General features: G+C 37.9%; 1 protein-coding gene across 1 annotated transcript in view; it reads right to left on the bottom strand.

Annotated features, from left to right (window-relative positions):
* The window catches only part of LOC121319997 (protein phosphatase 1H-like), a 33,565-nt gene extending 15,564 nt beyond the window's left edge, over window positions 1–18,001 (bottom strand). Inside the window, exons 1-3 of the mRNA XM_041258055.1 lie at window positions 17,617–18,001; window positions 4,036–4,201; window positions 1,848–2,192 (exon numbers count right to left, since the gene is read on the bottom strand). Coding sequence (XP_041113989.1) covers window positions 1,848–2,192; window positions 4,036–4,201; window positions 17,617–17,849 — 744 coding nt within the window. The 5' untranslated portion in view covers window positions 17,850–18,001. The remainder of the gene's footprint in view (window positions 1–1,847; window positions 2,193–4,035; window positions 4,202–17,616) is intronic.
* Between the last annotated feature and the right edge of the window lie 2,553 nt (window positions 18,002–20,554).

Raw genomic sequence — 20,554 nt, forward strand, 5'->3', positions numbered from 1 at the left:
GCTTTAGGACCAATGTAGTTGTTCCCTCCTTTACTGTGCTTCAGTAATCCATTTATTTGCTTTATTTAGTGCAGTTTGTATTATTTCTAAACCAAGTCAATACTTAGACAACTAACCAATACTTTAAAATTATTTCTACTTTCTATGTGTTTTTCTGGTCCCCATTTTATTGCTCTGAGAACATATTAAGAACATAAGAAAGTTTACAAACGAGAGGAGGCCATTCGGCCCATCTTGCTCGTTTGGTTGTTAGTAGCCTATTGATCCCAGGATCTCATCAAGCAGCTTCTTGAATGATCCCAGGGTGTCAGCTTCAACAACATTACTGGGGAGTTGATTTCAGACCCTCACAATTCTCTGTGTAAAAAAGTGCCTCCTATTTTCTGTTCTGAATGCCCCTTTGTCTAATCTCCATTTGTGACCTCTGGTCCTTGTTTCTTTTTTCAGGTCGAAAAAGTCCCTTGGGTCGACATTGTCAATATTGGCCCTTCACTCATGTTTTTTGTTGTTATATATATATATATATATATATATATATATATATATATATATATATATATCTAATATATATATATATTATATATAATTGGGATATAATTGGGGATATGCAGACATTAAGTAAGTTGGAACATCACTTCAGCACCAAAATATCAGAGAAAAATGGGGACCAGTGATAATATTGAGAATTTAAAAAAAATACTGGTTATCACCTCTTTAAGGATAGCCAGATACAGAGTTTAATTTACATGTGCGAGGTTATATTCCAAAATTAACAAGAGGGCAAGAAAATGGGTTAAAACATTTCAGCTCTTTATTTCAATGGGATACAGAGAAATGAGCTAGCAGTCAGGAGGACAGAGAGAGGCAGATGAAATCATCTGGTATTAGATGTTCTGTAATCTCCAGTGTGATTTTCTAAGGAGGTTACAGCATGTTGGCTGTTCTGCTTCTCTTTCAGTGTTTCTGTAATTATATAATATGCCCACAGAATATCAATCTCTTGAAACTGAAAAAGACAATAATCTGCTTGAATCCAAAGATTTTCTTTTTTAGTCTATACAGATTTATATTGGAGGATTAGACAACAGCTAAATAGGTTTCCTTTTTTTTTTTTTTTTTTTTTAAGAAAAAGGTTTGAATTCTGCCATTGTGTGGCTGGTTCTAGTGTTTACAACACTCTTCCATAGCACTTTAGCCATTTAAATATTTAAAAAAAAAAAAAAAAACATCTTGTTCACTATTTTGTTTGTTTATACTCCCCAGAGGTAGTTGTGGTGATACTACAATAGCTTCCTCCCTCCCGAATTCTGTTTCTACACTTTGTTAGACTGTAACAGACATGCTCCTGTTCCTACTGGCAGTAGTAGAAAGTTATCAGTGGCAGGATCAATAATGACACACTGTAAACCTCAGATTCTCAGCAAATTACATTCCAAGAACAGCAATCTTTACCCAATGGCAGGGAATCAAGCACTGCATTACTATGGGAAGCGACGCCATCTAGTGGTTGTACAGAGCAGCACATTTTAATACAATTCATTCTTGATGCTCCAAATCTAACCCCACTTGTTTTTCAACTGATTTCAATGACAACATTTACACAAGTTTACTTATAAGGCTATGCGAGATGTAAATCATTTACGAAACAATCCTTTAGGAACCTATTAAAAACAACATTGAATGTTACTATATAGAACTGTAAAAGAAAGGGTTAATTTGAGGTCTTAAGTACTGTACGCTGTTCCTTGCCAGCTCTCCAATATCACTCACTGATTGTTCAAGACAACAACTTTTCATTTGAAAAAGCTCTGTTGATCAACTACTTACTATAAAGAAATAGTACCTACCATTTCTTTAAAAGCATTTTCGATTGCCCCAACCACAAGACTCTCGTGCTGGATTTTCTTCTCAGTGAAGAAGCGGGTTGGAGGTGTGCTGGGGGAGCCTGGGGCTCCGGCTGCTCCTCGCAGGGAGGCGGCCCTTGTCAGAGTCCTTGCATTCGGGGTGGTGGTGTGAGGGTCCTCCCCGTGGCAGGCGGGTGGACGCACAGCCGTGTTTTTAATGACATCCAGAACGTCCTGCAGCTGCTCCGCTATCTTCTGCTGTAACACTTTGGAGGCGAACACTGCCACCCCTGATCCAGCGTGCCCGTCGAAGAGGGCCCAGTAATGCAAAGTAAGACCTTCCAAATCCTGAGGGCAGAAACAACAGAACCAACACATCAATACATATAACCGCTGTGCTGCTTGAGATGGTTTTCAACAGCTGATTTTGTTGTGTTGTGGTTGTGTGTTAATCTCAAACCTACCAATGTAAAGATGTAAAGTACACACATAACATAAGATGTTGGACAATTGTTGGAAATCTGGTTTCTATGGTCACTTTTCTGTTCTATTCTTTTTCTTTCTTTCTTTATTTATTTACTTAATTTATTTATTTTATTTTTTTAAATGGTGCTTCTAAGTTTAGTGCAAGTTCTCGATTGGTCCGGGACTAAACGCTACAGGAATATCCACACTTTGAATAGCATCTGTGGTACAGATACTGTACTATCCGCCAGGTGACTCAATAGCAATTTTTTAATCCTATATAGCAGCATTAAGGTTAAAGGTTTGGTATAAAAATGTGATGTATTGTTAAGATTAGATTTACATATAGATGCTACTGGAATCTTGGATAAGGTGATAACAAGCAAATCTAACATTCATGAAAGGGAAATTGTGCTGGCAGTTTGGCACAGAGCGGTCAGGCACCAGAAGAGCTTCCTCTCGCAACGCTGTCTTGTCAGGTCCTTCAAACTCAGGCCTCCAGTGGTGACAGACAAAGGCCTAGAACCACCTGGCCCCTTCTGTCTTGTCCTCACTTTTCTTCAGATTGATTGAACTAGGTTTTGCAGATCATGTTCAAATAGGACTGGACTTTAGCCTCTGGTATCAATAGGGGTTTCTGAAGGATATTTTCTGCATAGGTGATGTCTCTTTTGGCTGGTTATTCATTTCTCAGCTGTAGTTTCCTCAGACAATTTGTAATGAACTCAAGCATTTCTAGCACACGGAACTTTGAACATTCAAACAATTTTCTTAGATACAACATAGCAGTAATTGTGGTCCGATATTTTGTTAATATACATTACTCTAGCCTGTTAAAAGATTCGCTGATAACCTTGGAGTTTCGCCTGTTGGGATGTGGCAACAAATAAAGTCTGTCACTGTGCAAATGCATTACTACAAATGTTTCTGTGTCATCTCTCAGAAGCATCACAATTTATATATATATATATATATATATATATATATATATATATATATATATATATATATATATATACACACATTATAAAACATTTCCATCTGAATAACATTCCATTATGTAATTTGAGGAAATACTGGAACTCTCCTTTTACCATTTAGTATGCAATCAACATTTTGTAACATTTTTTGAAAGCTGAATATACGATATGCTGTTCTTTACCATACCTTGTGGGAGGAAACTACAGTAGAGAACATTAGCAGGAGGAATGAAAATTGGAAGATGTGCATTTTAGTAAAAAGAATATATATTATATATATAAAAGATCCATAATTTGGAGTATCCAATAATGTGCTCTCATCACACTCACCACAACAACTGAAGAGATTGTCAGTGGGTGTCCTCCAACACCACTGCCAAGCAATCAACTGTGTACCCCCAGGAGCTTGACATTGATTTTGGCAGGCTACTGGACAAAGGCCAACACTGCAGGTGTCCAACTGAGTTCACAGAGAAAACAGCCATGTGGGAGTGCAGGAGGGCAGTGAAGTGAATTCCAAAAGCTGACTGCAGGTAGCCCATGTGCACGACAGCCTTAGCATAACTGCTGTACAGTCTGTGTAATACCTAACTCCTCCCTGAGGGCGAGGTTATTTCTGCAATTGACTAGGCCAGTGCAGGTAGCCCAAGTGCCAATTCAGAGGGTGTTCACCAGGGGAACGAGGTTGACAGCTTCTAGTTCACTGTCCTGCTCTCTCTGAATTGATACTTTATGGTTGTACTCACTGAGTTGTCCTCCAGCTGCAAGCCCTCTCCATTCGGCAATGAAGACCTTCGATTTGCTGTGGAATTCTTATTCGGTGTGGACGAGACCTCCGAGTTCTTCTTCAAAACGACTACTTCACAGCAGGCCTGGTCTTCATTCAGTGAACTTTTTCCTGCATTGATAACCCTGCAAGACAAATGAAGCTATTTAAAACACATGTCCTTACTCAGGGTTTAATTAAAATAGGACTCTTTCAAACAAAACAATTACTGGTAATGACAGAGAGACAACACAAGACCTGGGGGTGGGCAATTCAATCGATTAAATGGAGGTAGATCTACCACTGTTTAAATATTCTTAATACACACATCTCTGGACAGTACCAAATAATCTGTAAAGTCTACAAATTCTAATAAACTTACAGAATGCTTTGTTCATTGGATAGTCAATATACTGTACCATTCACACTATTCTGTGTTGATGACACATCTATGGACGAACTAAAGAAAGCATCAATGTTTTCATTGCCACACTATAGTTAGCAGGAGTCTATCTTTACCCTTTTAAAAAGAAGGAATATTTCAGAAGCTGCGCTTTCAGGTTTGTATCATGGTAAGTGCAGTGGGAAATGATAAATCTAATAACAGAGCTGGGTTTCTCTTGCAGCTTCCACTTTCGCCAAACATCAGTCATGGGTGGTGGTGAGACTTGTTGCACAAGACTGACCAAGCAGTTCTAAAAGCCCCGAGGACAGATTGCCATCACTGAAATGTGAACTATGTACAACTCCAGTGAAACCGACTGCAACCTGGCATGAATCACAATCACCTATTAGATACACTGGGGACAGTTAACCCGCTGTTTGTTTGCAGATTCAGGTTGAAAAGTACTTGTTTAAAAATCACTAAATCCTGAACCACTTTTTCTTTGGCATTTGAATTAGAGATTTTATATCTTGCAGTTGCTGCTAACAAGTTGCACTGGTCTTCCCCTACAGGCAACACAACATCTTCATTAATTAATGTCCAGTCGAAGAAAGTGCAAGAACAGAGGACCTTCTTAATTATTTATTTCAAAGCATGTGTACACAATTCCCCTTGTGATGTAAGGCACCCAGACAAAAGTTACAATAGCAAATGCAATCACCAAGATCCAACTTTTGACAACTGCTAATAAGGTTAACAAGCAGACTGAATGTGCGGTTTTGAAAGGATTGCTTTTGCAGGCACTGTATTTGCATAAGAGCTTTGTAGATGGGTGGTCTGGGGTGCACCAACTGTAAGAGTCACATGACCCTAATATGGCAGCCATTTTAGGTCACAAATCAAAGAAGAGGGTACTGTTAAATTCTGAGGAGTTTCCATAACACTGAATGGTAGAGTTTTAGTGATGACATATTTGGATGGTTGCTTTATAAAACTTAAAAAGGTGAATATTAAGGAGCTAAAATTTAGGACTGAAACTGGTTATGAATTACGAAGCCCACAGGTTTATTGATACTGATCTTTGAGGAATGGTATAAACCTTAGTTTGGTATGTTTGAAGACTGAGAAGCAAATAGTGTCATCTCAGCACATGGATCACGAGTTAAGTGAACTAAAAAGCAACTGACTTTTTTTTTCTCTATCAGCACTTACTTCCACAAGAAAGACAGTATTAAATTCAGGAAATCCACACTTGTAACCTTGACTATGTTGTACTGTGCCATCAGAGCCATTTCACCTGCACAAGTGTACACACACAGCAACACGATCTACCACAGAGTTATAAGGAGAGACAAGTCAACTCAAAGTACAAAGCAAGGCTTACAGTAGGCAAACCTTACCCTTTAAAACAATTTAAAAATACTGACTCGAGGATATTAAAACATGAATCCCAGCAGTTTGGATAAAGCAAATGGAAATACAGATGAGGACTGAAAAATATCTTTTGGCAACCATGAAATAGTCAACCAATATATTCAATTGCAATTAGCTCCCATTTTCTCTTAGCTTTCTATATAGTACAGTAAATGCAAGCACTGAAACTACTCAACAGTTCCCATTTTCAAGCATATGCATGAAGTGCACGGACCACCTGCATCCTGCTGTACGCAGTGCGATAACCAACTGGAAATGTAAACTGACCAAATAATTATAGCAACATTCCTGAACTCTGTTTTTAGGGGTTTGCTTGGTAATGGAAATGATAGCTGAGGAATAAGGAAACCACATCCTGAATGAAGTGGTTTCATCACTTGAAACAGGACTTTTTATTTATTTATTTATTTTTTTTTTAGGATAAGCAATTCTCTTGATATAAGTAAATGCAATATGGAAGTATGAAAATAATGACACATAGTCAAACCAGCTCAACAGCACAGCAGCCACTGAGGCAAAAGTCTTTTTTATGCAGTTCTCCTAGTTATAAGGTGGGCCTTTATACAAAAGATAATGTGTGGTTTCCCTCTAAAAAGTTGGAACAGAAATAACAGCCCCTCTTAATTAAGGCTTCAGACTACTGTGTTATTAGAGGCTGTGTAAGAGGCTCTGCCTGTGTTATTAGAGGCTGTGTAAAAAGCTCTGACTGTGTTATTAGAAGCTGTGTAAGAAGCTCTGACTGTGTTATTAGAGACTGTGTAAGAGGCTCTGACTGTGTTATTAGAGGCTCTGCTGTGTAAGAAGCTCTGACTGTGTTATTAGAGACTGTGTAAGAAGCTCTGACTGTGTTATTAGAGGCTGTGTAAGAAGCTCTGACTGTGTTATTAGAGGCTGTGTAAGAAGCTCTGACTGTGTTATTAGAAGCTGTGAGAAGCTCTGACTGTGTGTTATTAGAGGCTGTGTAAGAAGCTCTGACTGTGTTATTAGATGCTGTGTAAGAAGCTCTGACTGTGTTATTAGAGGCTGTGTAAGAGGCTCTGACTGTGTTATTAGAGGCTGTGTAAGAGGCTCTGACTGTGTTATTAGAGGCTGTGTAAGAAGCTCTGACTGTGTTATTAGAGGCTGTGTAAGAGGCTCTGACTGTGTTATTAGAGGCTGTGTAAGAAGCTCTGCCTGTGTTATTAGAGGCTGTGTAAGAAGCTCTGCCTGTGTTATTAGAGGCTGTGTAAGAAGCTCTGACTGTGTTATTAGAGGCTGTGTAAGAAGCTCTGACTGTGTTATTAGAGGCTGTGTAAGAAGCTCTGACTGTGTTATTAGAGGCTGTGTAAGAGGCTCTGAAGCTCTGTGTTATTAGAGGCTGTGTAAGAAGCTCTGACTGTGTTATTAGAGGCTGTGTAAGAAGCTCTGACTGTGTTATTAGAGGCTGTGTAAGAAGCTCTGACTGTGTTATTAGAGGCTGTGTAAGAAGCTCTGACTGTGTTATTAGAGGCTGTGTAAGAAGCTCTGCTGTGTTATTGCTGTGTAAGAAGCTCTGACTGTGTTATTAGAAGCTGTGTAAGAAGCTCTGACTGAGAGCTAAGAAGCTCTGACTGTGTTATTAGAGGCTGTGTAAGAAGCTCTGACTGTTATTAGAGGATGTGTAAGAAGCTCTGACTGTTATTATTAGAAGCTCTGACTGTGTTATTGCTGTGTAAGAGGCTCTGCCTGTGTTATTAGAAGCTGTGTAAGAAGCTCTGACTGTGTTATTAGAGGCTGTGTAAGAAGCTCTGACTGTGTTATTAGAGGCTGTGTAAGAAGCTCTGACTGTGTTATTAGAGGCTGTGTAAGAAGCTCTGACTGTGTTTAGATGCTGTGTAAGAAGCTCTGACTGTGTTATTAGAAGCTGTGTAAGAGGCTCTGCCTGTGTTATTAGAGGCTGTGTAAGAAGCTCTGACTGTTATTAGAGGCTGTGTAAGAAGCTCTGACTGTGTTATTAGAGCTCTGACTGTTATTATGTTGTGTAAAGAAGCTCTGCTAGAGGCTGTGTAAGAAGCTCTGACTGTTATTAGATGCTGTGTAAGAAGCTCTGACTGTTATTAGAGGCTGTGTAAGAAGCTCTGACTGTGTTATTAGAAGCTGTGTAAGAAGCTCTGACTGTGTTATTAGAGGCTGTGTAAGAAGCTCTGACTGTGTTATTAGAAGCTGTGTAAGAAGCTCTGACTGTTATTAGATGTAGAAGCTCTGCTGTTATTAGAGGTGTGTAAGAAGCTCTGACTGTGTTATTAGAGGCTGTGTAAGAAGCTCTGACTGTGTTATTAGAGGCTGTGTAAGAGCTCTGACTGTATTATTAGAAGCTCTGACTGTGTTATTAGAGGCTGTGTAAGAAGCTCTGACTGTGTTATTAGAGGCTGTGTAAGAGGCTCTGACTGTGTTATTAGAGGCTGTGTAAGAAGCTCTGCCTGTGTTATTAGAGGCTGTGTAAGAAGCTCTGACTGTGTTATTAGAGGCTGTGTAAGAAGCTCTGACTGTGTTATTAGAGGCTGTGTAAGAAGCTCTGACTGTGTTATTAGAGGCTGTGTAAGAAGCTCTGACTGTGTTATTAGAGGCTGTGTAAGAAGCTCTGACTGTGTTATTAGAGGCTGTGTAAGAAGCTCTGACTGTGTTATTAGAGGCTGTGTAAGAAGCTCTGACTGTGTTATTAGAGGCTGTGTAAGAAGCTCTGACTGTGTTATTAGAGGCTGTGTAAGAAGCTCTGACTGTGTTATTAGAGGCTGTGTAAGAAGCTCTGACTGTTATTAGAGGCTGTGTAAGAAGCTCTGACTGTGTTATTGCTGTGTAAGAGAAGCTCTGACTGTGTTATTAGAGAGGCTGTGTAAGAAGCTCTGACTGTGTTATTAGAGGCTGTGTAAGAAGCTCTGACTGTGTTATTAGAGGCTGTGTAAGAAGCTCTGACTGTTATTAGAGGCTGTGTAAGAAGCTCTGCTGTGTTATTAGAGGCTGTGTAAGAAGCCTGTGTTATTAGAGGCTGTGTAAGAAGCTCTGACTGTGTTATTAGAGGCTGTGTAAGAAGCTCTGACTGTGTTATTAGAGGCTGTGTAAGAAGCTCTGACTGTGTTATTAGAGGCTGTGTAAGAGGCTCTACCTGTGTTATTAGATGCTGTGTAAGAGGCTCTGACTGTGTTATTAGAGGCTGTGTAAGAAGCTCTGACTGTGTTATTAGAGGCTGTGTAAGAAGCTCTGCTGTTATGCTGTGTAAGAAGCTCTGACTGTGTTATTAGATGCTGTGTAAGAAGCTCTGCCTGTGTTATTAGAGGCTGTGTAAGAAGCTCTGTGTTATTAGAGGCTGTGTGCTCTGACTGTGTTATTAGAGGCTGTGTAAGAAGCTCTGACTGTGTTATTAGATGCTGTGTAAGAAGCTCTGACTGTGTTATTAGAGAGAAGCTCTGACTGTGTTATTAGAGGCTGTGTAAGAAGCTCTGACTGTGTTATTAGAGGCTGTGTAAGAAGCTCTCTGTGTTATTAGAGGCTGTGTGCTCTGACTGTGTTATTAGATGCTGTGTAAGAAGCTCTGACTGTGTTATTAGAGGCTGTGTAAGAAGCTCTGACTGTGTTATTAGAGGCTGTGTAAGAAGCTCTGACTGTGTTATTAGAGGCTGTGTAAGAAGCTCTGACTGTGTTATTAGAGGCTGTGTAAGAAGCTCTGACTGTGTTATTAGAGGCTGTGTAAGAAGCTCTGACTGTGTTATTAGAGGCTGTGTAAGAAGCTCTGCCTGTGTTATTAGAGGCTGTGTAAGAAGCTCTGCCTGTGTTATTAGAGGCTGTGTAAGAAGCTCTGCCTGTGTTATTAGAGGCTGTGTAAGAAGCTCTGTTATTAGAGGCTGTGTGTTATTAGAGGCTGTGTAAGAAGCTCTGACTGTGTTATTAGAGGCTGTGTAAGAAGCTCTGACTGTGTTATTAGAGGCTGTGTAAGAAGCTCTGACTGTTATTAGAGGCTGTGTAAGAAGCTCTGCCTGTGTTATTAGATGCTGTGTAAGAAGCTCTGACTGTGTTATTAGAGGCTGTGTAAGAAGCTCTGCCTGTGTTATTAGAAGCTGTGTAAGAAGCTCTGCCTGTGTTATTAGAGGCTGTGTAAGAAGCTCTGACTGTTATTAGAAGCTGTGTGAGAAGCTCTGACTGTTATTAGAGGCTGTGTAAGAAGCTCTGACTGTTATTAGAGGCTGTGTAAGAAGCTCTGGCTTGGTTGCTACCCTTTTTCCATGGTAAGAATAGCAAATAGTAAAGCCTACTGAAAGACTGAAGAATATAGAAGCTATAAAACTTTAGTAAAAGCAAGGCTAAACTGCAACAGGAGTGTGAAGATGCTAGATATGAAGGATAGTTTAGTCATAAATGTGTTAGAAACATCATTATTGCAAGTTATGTTTTCACTGAAGGCAATGCACTTCCACATCCCATAGCTGACAATCATAGAGAATTACATGGCCTAACCGTAGAAAGTCATTTAAAAGGAATTACATTTAATGCTCCAAATGCAGACCTGACTAACATTAGTGTGGCCATTTAAAGCAGAGGAACCTAGAGTCCATGTGCTAGTGTAGAATGGCTTTAACTTGCTAGTATGAATACAACTAAATATTACAAAATATAATAACAATAAGAAGAAGAAGAAGAAGAAGAAGAAGAAGAAGAAGAAGAAGGGGTAATCAAAATCTATTTGAATACATATTTTGGAAAGTGCTAAATTTTACCTGGAATAGGTTATTTCAAGAGTACTGCAAGTTCCACTTTATAATTTTTGATTTGTGATGGAACAGGACAAGGTTATGGATCACAAGAGGAAGCGAATTAAGTTCTCCCGTTAATTGATAATTGATGTTGCTAAAACCTAAAGTATGCATATTAATATTACTGGAAAATCTGCCTGGAAAATAGGGGGGGGGCAGATAAAAATGCAATTTACTAAGCTGCTAATATTGTGGAACGCTAGTGAAGCTAACCAGTATTAAGAATGATGATTGTACAGTAAATACGCAGGCATGCACATGCTTGTGCATATTGTACATTCCAATACAAATCTTGTACTTAAACAGGCAGCCCATAAAATCAATTTGTGTGATTATTTATAAAAATGTATCTACCAATACTAACAGATTTTATTGGTAAAATTTTCAGGAAAAAACTAAAAATAAGAATCTGTGTACTGTACAGAAGGGGTTCTCAGCATGGGTGTGCTTGTGTATAAAAACAAAGCATCCCTTGAATCACAACAAAGCAGATTCACTCAATGTGCCATCTGACAGGATATTTAACCCACTTACTGCATGTCAATATTCTGCAGCTATGGAGCCACAAATGGAAAACCTGCTACCTTCAGCATTGCATAACATGCTCTTAAAAGTACAGTGCAAGCTAATTAAAATCAGTTTGTTAAACGTTCAACTCTGTATTCCACACACCAACAAGATGACATTTCCATGCAGCCACACCCAATGCAGATCTGTTTAAACACAGAAAGGTTGTACAGTATAGGAGTGTTAAATTCTTCAGCCCCATGCCTTTTCACAATGCTGTCACTTTCTATTAACCAATGTAAAAGCACACAAATAATATTACTGGGTTTCAACTTAATTTATTTTTTATTTTTCTGAAAGCCTATTTATTGCGAGATAACCCTACTGTAATCCCTAGGTAACATTAGGGGTGGATTTCAAAGATCCCAATTAGCACTAATCATGGATGTTATCTTAGGCAAGTAATCCAAGATTAGTGCTAATAGGGCACTTTGAAACCAACCACACATTCAGTAGTCCACGATTAGAGCTAACTTGGATCATTTAACTCAGAATATAAACATTGTCTCTCTTTCTATTTACTCCCTTTAAATTATACTTTAATTTACAGTGGCCAGTTATTTCTCCCCTGTTTACAATGTCCAGTTACGTTCCCTCACCACAGCGATTCCCCACAACAGCTCAGAAAACCAGATGGCAAGTGGCCATCGCCCGATCTTATAGCCAAGCCAATTGCTTCATTACACTTAGAAACTCTTAAACGGATGTAGGCAAGCTACTGACTTTTGGACTAAAAAGTCTAGCCCTGCAGGTGTCACGATGGGCAGCACATGTGAGAGCTGTATGGTAGATGATTCACATATACTGATTGCCAATAGTATCACAATTGTGTTAACCAAAACACAAGGATAATCTATTGATGCTATATCCCGCTACTGTATCAGCAGCACTGTAGAACACAATTGATCTAAACTGTGTATAATCAATATACTGCTGCTGTTTAGCATATACCATTAAAAAAATGAAGGTAATTTGAAGACTTGAAGTTTGTCTGTGTTGATTTCACATGGAATGACCCATATGTTACAATACTGTATATAAAAATATATAAGTGCCATGTTTAATCAGTTTTCTTATGATAAATGTGGCTGAATAACTATACACACATGGTGTGGATGCATAATTATGAACTTGGGGAATTTAAGTAAGCATATTGTGTGCAATGTTAAGCTTTGCAGCTGAACTAATGTGTTGCTGGATGAACTGTAAAGAGCACAAGGTTTTGAGGGGTTAGTTGAAACTAGAAGCATTAGTGGGTTAGTGTCATTCTGGGTGACAAACGCACATGTTTAAAGAACAGCAAACAATCCTTGGTCATGTGTAGCTACGTCGCCAAGGGGAGACCGCAACTGCAGAGAAATGTGATATCTGAAAAGACATTTAAAAAAAAAAATAATAAAAACAAAACAGCATGAACTCAAGCAATAAATAAAAGGTCCACATAATTGAGCTCCCTGCTTTACAGAGTGTGGACTGACAATCTGTATTGCACTTCATCAGTTCTAGCACCAGATGGCAGATTTATTTTCATGGTGTGTAATGAACTTTTCACTGAATGCACAAACACTTAATCCTACTCCTGAGCTGAAAAGAAACATGGGCCAAAAATAACTTGCATGCTGTATAAAGACTGAGAATGTCAATGTCTATATTTGTTCTACATTTCAACATGATTAAATTTTTTATAAATTAGTTCTGGCTGTTTTTTTTTTTTCTTATCAAACTGCCACTCATGCCAGGTCATGCGAAGAGACTGTACAAGGCACCAGAATGTATGACCAGAAAGCCCTGGTTCAGTACACATATTACTTAAACTGTACAAAACATAACATTCTTAAAAGTCAATATGTGTGCACTGATGAAAGCGCTTTTCATCTTAAAAAGCTTTCTGGGGACGGTAGGGCAGAACTTGATTTATTTGTTCATAATAATTGATCATTTTCAGATCACTGGCAAATCAAAACACTAGCTTATATGCCTTACACCAAAGGTCTCCAACCCTGGTCCTGGAGAGCCCATATCCAGCAGGTTTTCTAGGTGTCTTTACATCATCAGTGGCTAAAGATCTGGAACACCTGTTAATCTTGACTAATTAAGCCAACAATTGGTTCAATGAAGTAACAGAGATTGGTTGAAACGAAAACCAGCAGCCACAGTAGCTCTCCAGGACCAGGGTTGGAGACCCCTGCCTTACGTACACACACACATACACACACTCACAAATGACAAACAAATTATAAATATTTGAAAGAAGACTGTAAAATTAAACTGCTTAAATAATCTCTGGCGACGGGAATTTACACAGGTCTTTCTCGATCAAATCCCTTAAATGACGCGTCAACAAGCAATTTTACTTTCTGACATTTTATTATGACCAAAGATAAATCAACCCCATATAAGTGTTATTTTGTGCCTTCCTGAAAACCCACTCCATAAAGATCAAGTTCACCATAAGAAGATTTGTAAACAGGCATCACATCTGATTAAATTAGTTCCAACAGAGCCCCATTTGAACATCAAGCTTAACCATTAAGGGTCCACTTGCATGCATTTCCTGCACACAGATCCCAATTACTGTAGCTTCCAGAAGAAAGAAAAAAAAAATGAAAGTGGATCATTACTAACCGACATGAATTATGCAATACTTTGTTTGTCAGAAGGTAGGCCCCAATAATCTTGAATTCTTATAGACGAGGCCTGCCAAGCCACTTACTTTAGACTGTGGAATGTTCATCTCCAAGTTCACTGTGCACACTTAAAAACAAATCACAGCATTAGTTTATAGAAAAAAAAGTTTTGTTCTCTTCCCTTTGCTTCTTATTCTTGTACTGTATACTTCAATACATCTATACAATTTAGCTTTTTACTATGCTCTCGTTTATGGTGTCCATGGTTCCCCTAATGATGGAACTAGTTTTAAGCAGAAAAACAATTCCACTTCATATTCTTACTGTACAGAAAACCTGTAGTGCATCGTGACATTGTCTACAGCAACGGAGCTCTCCGATTGGTTGGAAAGGTTATATTGTGTACATGTATAAAGGGCTTAATGTGCACTTATGGAACTAAAGCACTAATAATACTTCCGTTTTTTTCGCACCACAAATTGACTAAGTACTGTATGGGTTAGATTTGTTCAATTCTAATTGCCATAGGGTAAAATGGATCATTGAATTACTTCTGAGGATACATCTGCTTAGTGCAGAGAATTCTGTATTGAATGTCTCTTACTGCAAGTCAGAATGATAACTTTGTTACAGAGAATTTTAACTACTGTTATAATGTTAAGTAAGCTGCATTAGGCACATAATGTAAAGTTGACATTTAAATCAATGGGAGATACTTTGGAGCTACTGAAATCCAGCAAAGTATCTCCGACAACAACCTCCATTTATGAACGGAAGAATGTTTGTTATGCAACGTTTCAGGCAGGAAACTCTAAATTTACCTGCAAATATCATCTTTAGACTGACAGGACAATCTTTGCAACCATAAACAAAAGTCAAGCTTGGATAAGGAGGTAATTCCCACCTTAAATCAGTACCAGGAAATGGAACCCTACCTCTCTTTACAGTCTGTGTTTTAAGTTGACCTTAAATTGACCTTATTTTTGAAGGCAGCACCAAGTGACCTGAAAGGAGAGGCCAAGTGCCAAAACCAAGCAAGTCAAAATGCTGTGACGCATGCTTACTGTGTGTCAACTGTTTTTATAGTCTAACATATTGTTTTAAAGAGTTGTCCTGATAATGAGAATATACCACAGAAAACAAAGATCTCAAACATACTTTCTCTGGGTGGCTATATGACTAAAAATGCTGTCTAAATTCAACACAACTTCCTTTATACATCAGTTTTGCTTTTAAATTTTTGGCTAAATTAAGGTATCTAACCGGTTTCCCTATTTACTGTAAGGAAGCTGGAAAACAAAGCCTTACTGTATTATCTATGGGCAAACCCTGTGGTTGCTCTTTTCGGAAGCAGTTTATGTTTACAAAGTTAACACCAGTGTTGATGTTGAGAGGGACATTGGCTACACTAGTTTAACATCTTGAATGAGTAAAATAAAGACAAAGAAAACCAGGCCTAAAAATAACATTAACACTGATTTTTTTCAAATTGTGTTTGATCAGGGAAAAATATAATATAGATAATATATTATATATAATATATATATATATATATATATATATAGATATATATATATATATATATATATATATATATATATATATATATATATATATATAATATATATATATATATATATATATAGTCATGCTTTCCATGAAGCCATGTCACAGTGATTTCCAAAAACAGTATTTACAATTGAAAGGCAACAACTGCAGTTTGTCTTAAACTATGAAGGAATGCTACAGACAGAGGAGAGCATCTCACTGTGTTGAAATATGAACTCATTTAATTCAGCTGGCTTGAAACTATAAATACCACACTTAAAAATGAAATCATGCTAAAAAAAAAAAAAAAAAAAAACAGGAACAATAATACACTGGTAACATCTACAGCAAATCAAAATGTACAACTTTGCAATGAAGTGAGAATGAAAGTCAGCATATTCTAATCAGATGTTCTTAACATTTCCTTTTGAGGTACAGTATGGTTAAGTATATTAAAAAAAACCAAGGCAACCCATAATAAATGATGTTAAAAGCATAATAAAACCAAAGGAAATACATGGGAAAACTACAAAATTGCTGTGGGAATTCAGCGTGCAACACTGTTATAAGAAAAGTTAGTCATGTTTACAGTAGTCCTCTTCCTACAATAGTCAGTCACCAGGCAGAATTACACAGCAAACAGCATTACATGACATATTAAGTCATTTTGGTCATTACTATTAATGGTACTATATTCAAGTAATTTATTTCAAAAAGGAATGCTTGGTTCAAAAATCACTGTCAAAGGCAGAACCTTCATTTCACAGTACTGTACTTATGAAGCAGCATATTAACATGTAAAGTACTGCACCACCAAATCTATAGACAGAACAAGACTTTCCTGTTATTAAAATAATAGGTGAGCTCAATAAAAACTGAGCACACATTCCAAATATAAACAGCAACAGTGTTTATGGCGGTTCACTTTAATTCAGAACTACCTTTGAAGTCTAGCACAGGCATGTGCATTTTCTGTAAAGAATAGCCCCTTTCTTTCTTAAAGACATACTGTAATTTAGATAAAACGCCCCATTGATGCAAGCATGTTTTAGGGTTAGAAAATGCTTAATGGCTGTGGGTCAATAGCAGGAGTGGTGTTGGGAACATTAACAAAATCAGCAAGAAGTACAATTGTGTTAGAGGGTGCTGTTCTTGAATCTGAAGGAGAGAGAGACCTGGTAATTTGATTACTCAATGATCTGAAACTTGTCTGCAGTGCAAATCCACTCACATTCTCCTTGTACTTCTTTTTAGCCATTTACAATGTAGCACTATTCAGACCTGACCAAAGTGCTAATACAATAACGTATTGCCTCAGTACTGCAGTATTTATTTTATTTTGGTGGGTATAGGGTGCATAACCAGGAAAGCTGATTACATATGGTTTATCACGACCTAGCACGCTCTGCTTCGGGGAAACAAACGTCATAAATCTTCAAGTGGAGAATATATTTAGCCAGATTAAATAAACTGCGTACATTCGGTGCTTTAAAGGCATGCGTGGATTTTAAATTGAAATATGGGGTACTGGCTGGCAACACCTGAGGGGTACTTGAAAGTGAAAACATACTTAAACAGATATTGCAGCGAAAGACACACGAATGGCGATAGCACTTAATCCAACTCAAACGTCATAACAGATTAGTCTGCTAAAACACGCACAGGATATTTCTTCACCAGAATATTCACCCGGTGCTGCCATTCATTTATGACTAACACTGCAAAAATAATAATCACCAGACCTGTATTCAAATGCTACCCCTTTACCACTGTTAGGAGGTCTCTCGCTGGCATGGGGTAACCGGCACTCGAGTTACCCCTCAAACGTCCAAAGGTCTCACTAATAAAACATGGCAGTTTGGATTGTTATTTATTAATCACAGTAAATCAGACAAGTCTACATGAAAAAGGGTGACATCTCATTGTCAACACGGTTCTGATCTTCATTTCATCAAACACATCTAGAATATCATTCGCCTGAAAGAGCGAATTATTGTTTTTTTTTTTTTTTTTAAATGGAAGCTTTGCCGCAATGGTAGGCTAATCTTCATTTTGCGCCTGCATATAATTGCTTAGTTTGATAGGACCGGTTTCATTTAATATCTGAGGTTGGTCCTTTTAAAATGCGCGTGTCTTTCATACATTTACCTAACAATATTGCACAGGTGTTGATCCAAGTAATCGTTTGGTACATACAGTTACAGTAGGAGATACAGTAACATGGATGCAATACTTACTCTGCATAACCCGTGGCCCATGGCAGAGTCCCGGTGTCTTTCGGAATCAGTATCGGTCGGGCGATGTGATCTGCGGAGCACTCTATCTCGTCCTGAGACAGCCCAAGGAACTCGGGTCTCGTGTAGGGGTATTTCAGAGGCAGCTCGGAGCCGCTGAGATGATCACCACTGGCGCTGCCAGCCATGATGCCTCCCATAAAATTGGCAACAGCACACTTTACCCTTGTGAGCATATTACTAATGCACCGTGGATCTAGAACTTCCAGAAATTGCACTAATGTTGCCTCTACCCCAATTTACCCCCAGTTCCAGAATGTGCGTAAAAGCCAACGAACAGATAGGGCACAGCGGTTACGGATTCATTGAGTCCTGCAGGATCCCAGTGAACGCGGAAATAAACCTGTGATCAGTAGCGTCATGTGACGAACCGAGAGCTGGTCTGGATTTAAAGCGCAGCCTGCCTTGATATGAGCTCGTGCTTACTGCCAGTGGTGACACTGCCGGGCAAAAGCAGACCCCCGGTCTGCAGGGACCTCTTCGCATTATAACACTACAGTCTTCTTTCTATTGCGCCAACTTTAAAATGCTTGTCGACTCGATACAATTCTCCTGCATTTCTTTTTTAAACACATATAGGAAAGAGATGTGTTAATGTGCGATTTGCACTTTATTCTGATAATAAAACGATTAAAGCATCCCAGGGGTTATTTGTTATTATGTTTGGATCATAATGACTGGCAAAAAAAGCATGTTAGTTATAACTAGTTTTTTAAATATATATATATATATATATATATATATATATATATATATATATATATATATATATATATATATATATATATATATATATACACACACACACACACACAAAATATGATGCAAGTTGTACTTTGACTTTGCCAAACTATTGTGTAGCTGGCGAAATGCTTGAAAATACAGTCAGACAATTTTTATGGAACAGCCAATAACACACAAAGTTCCAGTTTTATCAAGGTCTTTACACCAAGATGCAATTTACTCAATTTTGTATTTAAACAAAATCTGTTAATCATAAAGTAACACACAATTCACAGCTTAAAAGTGTGTATATCATTTACATTTTGCTATAGAGACCCAATATGCCTGTCCAAAACGTTTAATTGTGAATATAATGGTATCCTTTTTCAAGACAGTTATTTTTAGTGAAATGCCTAAAATGTGGAACAGGTGAATTTACAGTTTTAGCATTCAAGTTAATGTAGTAATCCAGGCACTGGGAGGTTTGCTACATACAGAGCTGGCAGAGCTGCTGCTGGGTAACTAAGTTATCAAACAATTTAGAGAGATATATTATCTATCTCCCCCCCCCCCCCCCCCCCCCCCCCCCCCCCCCCCCCCCCCACACACCTTTATACGTGTGATTATACGGACTATCAACAGCAAACCACAGCATAGTTCATATAATCAACCCTCTAACCACTTTGCATTGAAGGAAAAACTCTTTCAAGTTGAACCTTAACTGAGTTTTAGCTAATGTATAATTCTTGATAGTTTGAAATAGGAAAGAGACAGAAAATTGATTGCCTGTATTAACAATTGAACAGTCCAAGAAGTGTTCAAGGACATGCTCATTTTAGTTACCCACCTCTCCTGTATACAACAGAAAATAAATTGCTTTATTGTCCATTACTCCGGTCTGTATTTATAACCCTATTTGTGTACTGTGCTGCTGACAACTACCATTTCATAGCCCTGTACCCATAGAAATCAGAACACACACAGAGTTTTACATGTCCACCCATTACCTTCAAACATAAAACATGTTTCAATGTGCATAAGAAACTGACCTAATTTCCCTTACTAAATTAGAGTTCAACAAAACAGGTGTTAACTCTAGATTTCAAGTTACAGTGGAAAATGGTTCCCTTTATAACATTATTGCCCACTGCCAGTCACTTTTCAGCCCTTAGGAAAACAATGTTTCCACCATAAGCCTTATGTCTAGTCAGCATTTGTATAATATTCTCCAACTGTAACACACTAGAATGTACTGTATACATTAATCACAATAAGTGCTTTAGTGCAACATTTTTGAAGATAATTTTTTGAGATTATTTTTACTCATGAGTTTGGTTTTATATGTCAAACAAGAGAGGCACTGCTCACAACTGGTGGGGGACTACAGCTAAACTAATGAGGGCAAGTATTATTTAATGATGCACCTTGTTGATAAAGACTAAAAAGCCAAAGGCATGAACATAATTAAGGCTGTTTAAAACAGGCCCAATGGGAGATGTAATTATCAGGTAGTGTACTTGCTGAGTGATGCACATTAGGGTGTCTTAGATGATACAAATTCAGCAGCCTTCTAGATATGCTTAATTGCACACTGGTAGTATGAAAACATATTATTAATCAAATTGTGCTTTAGAATTAGGTAACGCTCACTTCTAATTCATACAGTAAGTGATTCCATTAATTTCAGTATAGCTAGGGATCCTCAAAACTAAACCTGTCCCCTGTTAAGACAAAGATACAATTGCATCACAGGAGAGACATGCTTGTCAACAAGGTGCCAACATCCTGGCAACATAATGATATAAAACCTATTATTATTATTATTATTATTATTATTATTTTATATTATTATTATTATTATTATTATTATTATTATTATTTAGTCATGTGAATAAGGTTTACTCTCTCAAAGAAAGGCTGCTGCAGCTGCTGTAATACCACCATAAGCTGTATGTGTATTCTGAATATAATGTGTTATTTGAATGAGTATGTAGGCAATACAATTTGTAACTGCCCTACTTATATTCAAAAGCAGAAATCAAATGAAGATTTTACTTACCAGAGAATGGTTCCCCAAATTCCTGGTATAACCCTTTTCAAATAATAATTGTGCTTAGGATGCCATAAAAAGGCGATTTTCAGCAAAAAAAAAAAAAAA

The sequence above is a fragment of the Polyodon spathula genome, chromosome 8 (genome assembly GCF_017654505.1).
Source record: "Polyodon spathula isolate WHYD16114869_AA chromosome 8, ASM1765450v1, whole genome shotgun sequence".
NCBI lineage: Eukaryota > Metazoa > Chordata > Actinopteri > Acipenseriformes > Polyodontidae > Polyodon > Polyodon spathula.